The sequence below is a fragment of the Calonectris borealis genome, chromosome 22, assembly GCF_964195595.1.
Source record: "Calonectris borealis chromosome 22, bCalBor7.hap1.2, whole genome shotgun sequence".
Classification (NCBI taxonomy): domain Eukaryota; kingdom Metazoa; phylum Chordata; class Aves; order Procellariiformes; family Procellariidae; genus Calonectris; species Calonectris borealis.
Window position 1 is genome coordinate 2,087,672 of NC_134333.1, and position 11,046 is coordinate 2,098,717.

At 44.0% G+C, this 11,046-nt stretch overlaps 1 protein-coding gene across 1 annotated transcript; it reads right to left on the reverse strand.

Annotated features, from left to right (window-relative positions):
- Positions 1 to 9,715: 9,715 nt before the first annotated feature.
- On the reverse strand, positions 9,716 to 10,694 carry LOC142091724 (olfactory receptor 5A2-like). The gene has a single exon (XM_075171104.1). The coding sequence runs from the start codon at positions 10,625 to 10,627 to the stop codon at positions 9,716 to 9,718; it is 912 nt and encodes a 303-aa protein (XP_075027205.1). The 5' UTR covers positions 10,628 to 10,694.
- Between the last annotated feature and the right edge of the window lie 352 nt (positions 10,695 to 11,046).

Below are 11,046 nucleotides of genomic sequence, written 5' to 3' on the forward strand. Positions count from 1 at the left end.
AGAAGGTATTAGCTTTGCTACAGTGAGAGCCCATTTAGTACAATAGGAGTAGGTGGGTGGGTCAAAACAGTGTGTGCTCTGCTACTTGAGAGGAGATGCCACTGTACAAAGTGAATGTGCAAAGGGTTCGTACAAAGTGAAACAGTTCACGTCCATCTAAGCTGTTCCATAAGCTGAAATAATACAGTTAGAGGGGATAATTTAGAGATTCTCTTCTGAATCACACCCCTACCCCAAAGTAAACCAGGACAGGTAGACACTGCCACTGCCTGTGCTGGGAGAAGTCCACCACAGTAGCTTATCTTTAGTCATCCATCTTCAGCGAAAAGAACATGACCAAGCATCTTTTCTATTTACAAAGACAGAAATGAGGGAACACTGGAAAAAGTGAGTGCAACAGAGGTGTTGGAGCTGAAGTTTCTCCACTTCTTCAGCTGTATAAACACAACCTGGTTTCCTGCACAACAAGAAAAGGATTGTTACTAACCATTCCCATCCACAAGATAGGAATCTGGGTTGCACTAGGAGAATGAGTCAGGTGACAAAATGTAGGTATCTAGGGCCACTGGACTTGCCTTGGGATAGCTAAGTGGGCCTCTACATGTCACTCCAGAAGAACAAAAGTCCTCTTTCTGCTCTTTCTGGCCCGGGCCCACTGGATTGTCTTCAGGTATCCTGAGACTTTACAAAGGGTATTGGGCACCTCTCCGCAGGAAACCAAAACCTCACGTAGAACCTAGATAGCTGTCTCTGAAGTAGAAATGTACCTGCCAGTCAGACAAACCATGCCTGGAACTCAGATGGCTCTATTGTCTGGACCTCCAATGACTATTGGGAAATGTGCTTGTAGATGCCTTAATGTAGATTTCTTCTTTCTGAAGTAAATCCTGCCCTTGAAGTTCTAATCTGATGAATTCCACCCTTTCTGAACTTCCAACAATGCTGTAGGTCCCCAAATGCAGTTTAAACATTGTGCCTGTCAAAGACATCAGTGTAGGCCCTAAGAAACGAGCATTGGGTCCAAAACAAAACCAGAGAATGAACACAGAAAATGGAAAATACAACTTCCCTGGTTCTCCCCCAACAATCGACAAGTGGCATTTCAGCATAAAGCAGGCAGTTTCTAATTATCTTGTGTGATATACAGTCTGCCTTCATCATCTGAAGTGCACACTGCTGAGACGGGTTCAACACCTCGTTCACCAGGCCTCCAGCCTGTCCTCGGGAGGGGGCTTATTTTGTCCCAGGCGCAGGACTTTGCAAATGACTAGCTATAATGAAATTACAACAGGCTCTCGTATTATGTGAACACTGTAAGAAAGGCTTTTGGTGGATTTCAGCTAGATCCACTAAATTCACTCAAAATACACTCAAGTCCAAGCTGCCTGTGTAGGCTCTCTCAAAAGTCAGTCTGCTGAGAACATCAACTGGAGTCTTGTGCACTTTTCTAGAAAGGTCAGAACATGCAAGGCTTGGAGAAGAAAGCTACTTTAGTCGTTCCCTGAAATAAGTACTGATACCCAAAAGTGAAATGTTATGAATGCTTTAATAATAAAAGCAAGAAACAAGCAATAAACTTCAGAAGGAAACACTACTTCACTCCACCAAAAGATTTTTTTTACAATCCATCCATTTTTAACTGTAAAAAAATGTTGCTATTTACCTCTTTCCTCATGTTTTGCTCATGATTATTTTTTTGCTTTGTTTTGCTGACAATTGTTCTTAGCATTCTTTTGGCTATAAATAGTATATGAATTTGACATTTCTAAAAATATCCATCCCTTCATTCCATTGTGTAAACATTCCTTATTCTAATTGTCCCTGAAAATTTCTATCACCTGCCCATCTCTCCACTGAGCCAGCTCTTTTCAGGGTTCGTGTCCTGAGGAAACTGGAGTTCAGTGGGACCAGAGTAAAAGATAGGACTTTTTTTTAATTAAGATTTTTTCTTTCTTTCATTAAAAAAGGCCTTGAAATTCTTTTGCAATGATGATGAATATTCCTCCTGTTTCTGTGCATAGTTAGTACAACAGGTAAAGGCAGTGCTAATTAGAGCAGACAAAGGCTTTGCAAATAAAGCCTTTGACACTGCTGTGGGCTGCAGTGACAAGAGAATAGACTGTAATGAGAACTGTCTTACTCCCAGAGCATGAATCAAAGTTTGACTCTGGCCACTCGTTGCTTGACCACAAAAATATTTTCCTCTCTCTGCCCGATTCCCACCAGGATATAAGCTGGACTAATTTCCTTTCAAAATGTCTTCCCTTCCATTCTTCTTGTCATACATAATTAAAACAAATGACAAACAGAAATCATGCTGTACGTATTCATTGAAACACATCTGAGAGCTCCCTAATTAGCTACACAATGCTTACAACTCTCCGGGGAGCGGCAGAAAACCGAACGCAGAGCTCATTGTGGCTGTCAGCATTTTAACGAGCCCCTTGAGGAATGTGGTGCTACCTCTCTGTCACTTTGTAGCTGTGGCAAAATCTGGCAAGGTGCCTTGAAGAAATGACAGGCAGAAGCAGAAAGAAAAGTTACTTGGAGTTTTAATGGAGCCCAGTGTGAGATGCGAGACCAGAAACCTACTTGGACAATGTGTTCCCACTGGGGTTCATTAGAGCAGAAACTCACAGACTTTGATTACAGGCAGCACAGAAAGCCATAGACTTCTCCTGTATCAAACTTCCCTTACAGAAGTCAAACAGCAAACCCCAGGTACCGGGAAGGTGGTCCTTTCAGTCAGTGATCCCCACACACGGCATGTGGAAAGGAAATGCCATGGACCCACCTCTCCAAACCTGCTCTTCCAAGGCACTGGCAGATGCACAGGTCCTGCTCTCCCTGCTTCAGTTATAGTGATCAGCCAAGACACCGTGACTGCAACACACATTGCTGACACATTCATGAACCACAAGCCTGCTGACAGGCTCCATCCTAACTCACACTCCCTCCTTCCACCCCGATCAGCGTCATCTCTGGATTCAAACACCTTCAGCCTTAAATGTTGCACCTCAGCCCCCACCCTCTGTTACATTAGGCCTTGAGCACCTCCTTCTCTCCTCCATGACATCAAAATCATGAGCTTAATGGCTTCTCTTGATGTCCATGTATCCCACTACCTCTTGCCAGAGCTCTGGTAATGCTCCAGGTAAGGAACTACAATAGCCTACCTTGTGACTGATGTAAGAACAAATTCCAGCAATGTTCATTATCTCCTTCTTACAGTGGAGATACAAAACCAGACTGAACAAAGGACCCTTTGGCACCGCCCCTCTGCTTCCCAAGTTCTGCTCCTTGCCACTCACGGAGTACACTCACACATGATCCCCTCTCACCATCGCTGAATCAGCATTTGTTTACTCTTTTGGAGTGAAACACCAAATCTACCTCAAAAAATCTGCCTCATCAAATCTACATCAAATCTTCCTCAAAAGCAGAATACGGGCTTGCAAACAGTTTGAGATGCCCTGGAGTATCCCACCTGGCATCCAGCAGCCTATTCAGAAGAGTGTGGTTTTCGTGTAGTTTCTACATCATATTTAGTGGCCTGATGAGAATGTCCAGGTACCCCAGGGCACCTCAAATGTTTGGACAGGTGAACTGAGCTCTGTACAGCTGTGTTAGGCAACCCAAAGATGGGTATAAGGATTTGCATGAATTCCAGAAGCTAAACAGAGTTCATTCCATCCTGGCTGCTGGAATGGTCACAACTAGACCACAAGAGCTGGCCTGAGGATTATCTTTTCAATCTGTAGTACAACAAAGATGATACATAAGTCTGAAGTTGGCTCTAGCTATAGTCCTGGAGAGAAAGAAACACCTCCAGAAGACAGCTCTTTCCACATCTCCTTGAGACATCCCTTGCCACTACACTCATCAGGCACGCTTTTCTCTGCTACATGTCTAGATTTGCAGCATTGTTATTTTTAAGCTGCACTGTGGCTGACCTTTACTTGTCACATTCCCCAGTCCCTCCAGATGCATGGGGTGCAACCAGGGCGTGAATCACGTAAGTTTTCACTCCATTCCTGAATTCCAAGTTCCGACTGTTCACAACGAGGCAAACTTCATTCACTCCTCGGCTCCCATAAATCCACAAATTCCCTCTGTGTTGTGGTGGGACGCTCCAGCCTGTTTGTTCCGGGGACCACAACCGCAAACAGGAACAAAACCGCATCATTTGGCTCCCTCTACAGTTCTCCATCAGTATCGCAGACAGTCTTGCAAATCCAGACACTGCTGTTCACATTTACACATATCATAATTGTTAAAACAGTTTCCCACATTTTCCTTGTTCATCCTTTCACAACTACTGTGGTAATAGAAGTTCTTCTTGTGCCCTTGCAAAGCTGAACCTGAGGTGAGCACTGGCTTTCCTAACACCGTCCTTACATGCCCTGGCACTGTTTCTAAACCTTATTTTGTAGCCTGTGTGCCACCTTTTTGCATTGGAGCTCTGTCATGAGCTCCCTGCATCGGCAAGCCACTCTCCTGGTAGGCCTGCTTGTTTTCCAGAGTATCAGGATGAACTGTTCTTGCACTGGGAACGATGCTGTTCTCAAAGACCTACCAGGTTTCCTGAGCTCCACAAGCACCACCTGCCTGTTACGTAGCAGAATGTACATATCTCTAGCTGGATCAGCTGTCTGGAAAGACACTGGAGGTTCATATTTCTCCCCAGCTTAGACCGTGAGTTCAGGTGAGACATTCAGGGAACCATTCAGGTGTCAAAACATAAGTGTCCAGTATAGATGTAGACAGTCTAAGGTTTCTCAAGCATATGTATGGGGCTTTCAGTTATGGTGCAAGGCCTCCAGAAGTCACTTTCTGGACAAGTGGCTGGACGTCACATAGGGAGGATGAACTTCCTATGCTTAGGAACGTGAAATGTTTCTCCAACTTAGGTGAGATGATTGTTTCAGCACCAAGGGATACACTTTCAGCCATCACCATGTTAAATCGCTTAAGCTATGTATTTTTTGAAGTAAATTCTATGTGCTAGGGCCTGTTTTCTGGCCCAGAGGCCAGCTGACATAGTCTGGCCACATCCATTCTACCAAACCCTCCTAGCCGCCAAAATTAAGATGCCACACCCGAATTGCCTGCTGGGAGTAGACTTTAGCTCATGCTAAATCCTGACTTGTTCCTGGGGGTTCCCCTGGACTGCTTACCAGTCCCAGGAACATGCCAACAGTTTAGGAGTGCAGACCCTTGTGTTCCACCGCATAGGAGTGTGGAATTACCACTGCAGCAGCAACAATTCTTTTTCACCATGGTCCTAGGGCTATCATTAAGACATTGCCTGAATTACATCTATTTACACAAGTGAAAACCTGGGTCTTAAAAATGCGGTGGGAAAGAAGGAAAGCAAGAGAAAAGGCAAAGGATTCCGGCAATACCAGGAAAACGCTTTTGAATCTTGTTGGCCTTCAGATGGCAGATAAGGGTAAAAAAACCCAATGGGACACTGTCTTACGGGTCTGGAGAAAGAAGTAGCTTGGAAACAGGCAGACGGCAAAATAAGGATACCTGATGGGAATAATAAAAGACATCGATTCATATATTTGCCTTATCTTTAAAAATGAGAGTAAGAGCACCAAATTGTCACCTTCATTGTTGTTGTTTCCAGCACTTCTTCAAGAGTTTCTTCACTGTGTCCTAGGATTCTGAAGAGTGGCCAGCTCTTGCTTTGACATCATTTGGTGTCCCCTAACTCTACATCTGTTTTTCACCAGAATGGATTAGCTAGTTTCAACTCTGCCTTTTCAAAGTCAGTATTCTTTTTCAGATGAAGAAAATTCTGAGAGCAGAACCAACAAGCTTGTTAGTAGTTAAGTTGCTCAACCACCAGGCTGGGAGCAATGTCAGTTCCTGGAGAGAGTCATCTGGTGACATTTTAATGCCTATGGCTGTCCCATTTGGCCTACAGCTACCACTCCAGAAGGGCACGTTTCCTCTAGATCATATGTCATAGCTGCCAGCCCCATGCAGATATTTTCAATACCCTAAAATATTGCTCAAGACCTGTGTTTAGGGACTAAAATGGCACTCTAGGTACGCCTAATGTGGTGTGGGTGCCTAAACTCCCCTTCTAGTCATGGGAGAGCTTCCAAACACAGTCACTGCAGCTGAGAGTTGTTCAGCACTGCCCAAGCAGACAACGTGTGGCTGGATGAACTGTTCTCTGAACTCAGCCATGGCAGTGACTAAATCCCCACGGACAACACTGTGAATTCAGATTCCATGGCTGCCATGGAGATTGTATCATGAAATGTGTGCATTTGGATGTCCTCATCCAGTGCTAAATGCTACCAAAGACACTGCCGTGTCCTTGTTGGAACGAACCTTGGGATTGTGACTCACTCAATAGTTATGAGATGGAAAAGGCTTCCTGCTGAAGGCAACTGGGTTCCCTCTGGTACTCTTAGGTTCTCTGGGTGTTGGAGACATGGTCCTGATTCCTGATGTGGGGTTGTAGGGTTCCTTCCCAAAGTCCTTCTGGAACTCTGGGTACCCCCCAATGTTCTTAAGTGTCCCTAGTTACAGGATTTGGTAGGGAATACCTTGCGGATGAGTAGCCCATTCCAACCGCACTGCCATTTTCTGATTTGCTGTCACCATTTTTGGCACTCCCAATGACCTTGATATGGACAGGGAACACTGAATTATAGAGTTTCTTGTGGCATTTTAGACACAGGGAGTGTCCTGCCTCGCCTTCAGCTGCTGCTGTGTATGGATACAAATCTACTCTGAATCCTGCGATGTATGTGCCAGCTCCGTGCCGTCAACCACGACCAGCTCAAATGACTCCAGATGTCTGTGTTTCAGCAAATGACATTTGCCTGGCCAGACTACTGCAGAAGAGTTTAGAGTCTGTAGAAGCATGCCACCCAGCACCCAAGGGCTAGCCAGAGATTGCTCTCTGGAACTGATGCTTTGTCTGTGAAGACAGAGGTTACAGCGTAGACATCAGCACTGGTGAGGCCTCACCTGGAGTACTGCGTCCAGTTCGGGGCTCGCCAGTACAAGAGAGACATAGACAGATGACACAGAGAGAATCCAATGAAGGGCCATGGAGATGATGAAGGACTGGAGCAGCCTTCATCGTCTGTGAGGAAAGGCTGAGAGAGCTGGGATCGTTTAGCCTGCAGAAGAGAAGGCTTGCGGGGATCTTATGGATGTGTATAAACATCTGATGGGAGAGAATGGAAAAGACAGAGTGAGACTCTTGTCAGTGGTGCCCAGCGACAGGACAAGAGGCAGTGAGCACAAACTGAAACACAGGAGGTGCCCTCTGAACATCAGGAACATGTTCCTCAGCATGAAATTCCCTCAGCATGGCCGGCACAAGGCCTCCGTCACATGCCTTTCTCATCTCAGTGTGATCTTCTTGTTCGTTTCCACTGGGATCATTGTCTGTCAGACCCATGTGTCCCCTCCACCCCATCAGTTCTGGAGCTCACTGTGAATGTTCTCTATTCGGTGCTACCTCCAGTAAAGAATCCAGTCATTTACAGCATGAGAAACAAAGAGATGAAAGGTGCCGCAAGGAAATTGATTGTCTAGGAGCTTTTTCCACAAAACAAAAATGTTCAGCTTTTTGTTATGACTATGACTTAATGAAGATTTTCTGCATAATAATAGAAGTCTGGTGGCATTTTCTCTTTGAAAATCATTTATAGAAATTTCTCCCACCAGTATGAATTTGCACCAGTTAAAAATGATGAAGGTTATATTCAGAAGTCAATAGCAGTCCTCCCAGATAGCACCTTGAAAGTAAAACTAAAATCTGTCTCTTTAAATATCATGCTTTTACCCAACCAGTCATTTGCAAATTAGCCGAGGCTAATTTCATATAAAAGTTCTACAGCATCACAGGACAATAAGTGTTGGAAAGGACCTCCAGGAGTTCTAGTCCAGCTGCCTGCTCAAAGTGGGCTCAGCTATGAGATCTGGTCACTCAGGAGTTTATCCAGTTGGAACTTAAAACTCTCAGAGGATGGAGATTTGCACTGCCTCTCTGGGAAACCTGCTCCAATGCTTCAGTCTCCACAGGGTGAAAATATTTCCTTGTCATCAGTCAGAACCTCTTTTATTTCAGCTTAAGCTCATTGTCTTTCATCCTCCCACCAAGCACCACTGTAAAGCTGGCTATATTTTCTTCATGGCAACTCTTTGCAAAGCTACAATTAGGCTTCTCCTCTCCAGGCTGAACAATCCCAGTTCCCTCAGTTTCTCCTCCTTGAGGAGGAGCACATGTGCTCAAGCTCCCTGGTCTTCTTGGTGGTACTCTGCTCAACTCAGTCTAGTTTCTTCATGTCTTTACTGACTTTGGAACGCCAAACTGGATGCAGTAGTCTAGAAGTGGTCTAATGAGTGCAAAGTAGAGGGAGAAAATCTCTTCCTTTCATTTACTGACTATGCTCCTGTTAACACAACCAAGAATGCTGTTGGCTTTCTTTGCTACCAGCTGAGTCATGTTCAGCTTGTTGCCTGCAAGGTCTCCAGGCACTTTTCTGGAGAGCTGCTCCCAAGACAGTCAGTACCCAGCCTGTATTTTTGCCAAGGGTTATGCTTTGTTATATTTTGTGCAGCTCCTGTTGCCCCCATTCCTTCTGCCTGCCAAAACCCTACTGAATGGCAGCCTGATCTTCAAGGCTATCAACTGGTCTCCCCAGTTTTGTGTCATCTGCAATCTTTACAGAAAAGTATTCTGCAACATCCTCCAGGTCAAGATGTTAAACATGACAGGTCCTAGTGTATTTTCCTGCAGTACTCCACTTGTTATCAGCCTCCAGGTAGAGTACGACCAGTTAATTACTACCCTTCAAGCCCAACCATCCAGCCAGACTACACTTTATGATATCTAAGATGGTTGTAATCTGAGTAAATGGAAACAGTCATAATACAGACATCTCCATTTCTTCAATTGTCTCCTTGCCTTAGGCTTCTAAACCATAGGCATAAAATGTTAGAGGAATGTTAAGGTTTCAGGCTAAGTGCTGAAAAACATTTGTAGTTACTGACATAAAAAGGTATGGGTGTCTTTCTGAGAAAAAAAATTAAGACATGAACATGAAATGTCTAAAAACGTATAAGCAATTAAGAGTTACTAGTGTGTCATTTAATTTTTTTAAATACGCAAACTTACAGCTATGCAATCAACTGTGTAGCATTCACATTCACTGCAACAATTATAGTCATACTGGTATAGTTACTCTAAAACAGAGATTACATTGATCCCTCTGAATTAGATCCATTCCTCTGACCTACCTTTAGCTGCCTAAAAAAATTACTCTTTAAATCTAAATTACTCACCTAAGAATCAACTGCCCTTAAGAGCTCTCTTAAAGTGAAATGGGCCACTCTTCAGAGGAGTGGAACTGCGATCAGCTGATTTGAGGTATCACTAGTTAGACATTGAAAGCTGAACTAAGCACCCAGGCAACCGGTACAATTGGTAAAGAGAGACGACCCTTTTCCAGAGAAAAATGTCTCATCCTCGCTTGGGCAATTAAGGTAGGTCAGATTAGCTAATCGGTAGTGAGAAGTCTAGGGTAAGTAGCACAGGCTGTGAGGGCTAAAAATTACATGAGGAGAATCTTCCCTCAAATATCATAACTTATTTTCTGTCATTGTCTTCTAGGGGAAGAAAATGGTTAAAACTTTCTAACCTTTAGGAAATACTCACCTTTCTTGATCACTTTACTCAGAGGGTCCTTCGCCTCTCTATGCTCAGACTGTAGATGAGGAGATTGAGCAGTGGAGTCAAAACAGTGTAGAAAACTGAGAAGACTTTATTCAGTGCTCTGAGAGTCTTAGTTTTTGGCAGGACATAAACAATTCTTAAGCTTCCATAAAAAACTGTAATAACAATGAGGTGGGAAAAGCAAGTGGAAAAAGCCTTTTGCACCCCAGTGGTGGAAGACATTCTCAGGACAGTGGTGATGATACGTATGTAGGACACCAGGGTTAGTAGGAAAGTGGGTAGTGCACATACTGACGAGAGGATGAACACCAACAGTTCGGTCAGGCTGGTGTCACCGCAAGAGAGTTTTATCACTGGCGTGAAATCACAAAAGAGATGACCGATAAACTTGGGACCACAGAAGGAATGTTGTGAAATCAGGAAGCAGCTTATGGCCATAACAAGGAAACCATTCATCCAAGGCCAAGCTACAGGCTGCAGACAGTATCTGCTATTCATGACAGCTCTGTAGTGAAAGGGTGTGCATGCTGCTAAATACTGATCGTAGGACATCACCGATAAGAGAAAACTTCTGCTGACTGCTAGGCAACCAAGGAAATAAAATTGTGTGATGCAGCTGCCAATAGAAATGCTCTTGTCCCCAGTCAGAAAGCTGGACAACATCCTGGGCAGGACGGCAGAGCTGTAGCAGGTCTCCAAGCAGGACAAGTTGCACAGGAAGAAGTACGTGGGTTTGTGGAGGTGCCGATCAGCCACCACCAAAACAAAAATGAGGATGTTGCCAATCACAGTCACAATGTAGATCACCAAGAAAAGGAGGAAGAGAAAAGATGGCATTTCTGGGATATTCCCAAATTCCAGGAGCAGAAATGTTGTGATGACTGTTTTATTTCTACATTCCCCATTTGCCATGTATCAAGCCAAGAGGAAATGCATCACAGCCTGGAATAAAGCATCAAGAACTGCATTTAATTATAGGTCCGTCGTCACTGAGTAATTACTGAAGAAAGATGTTGTTGTTACCACTGTACGGTCATATTGTTTATTTTCTTTTTAAGCAGTTCTTGAACATTCTCCAGATAATAATTTATGAGAGAGGTTATTGTATATTTTTAATTTTGTCTTATGTACTTTTTTTAACAGTTGTTTCCTTGGGTTCGGAAAGCATCACACGGAACTGCAGCAGGATGTTTTGATGACCTAGACTATACCAGAGCAATACAACCAGTGGAAAACTGTAATATGCATTTTCTGAGAACTGGACAGATTGATGAGCGTTTGTGTATACTGAACTTGATAAAAACCTGAAATATCCAGAAAAATATAGAGGA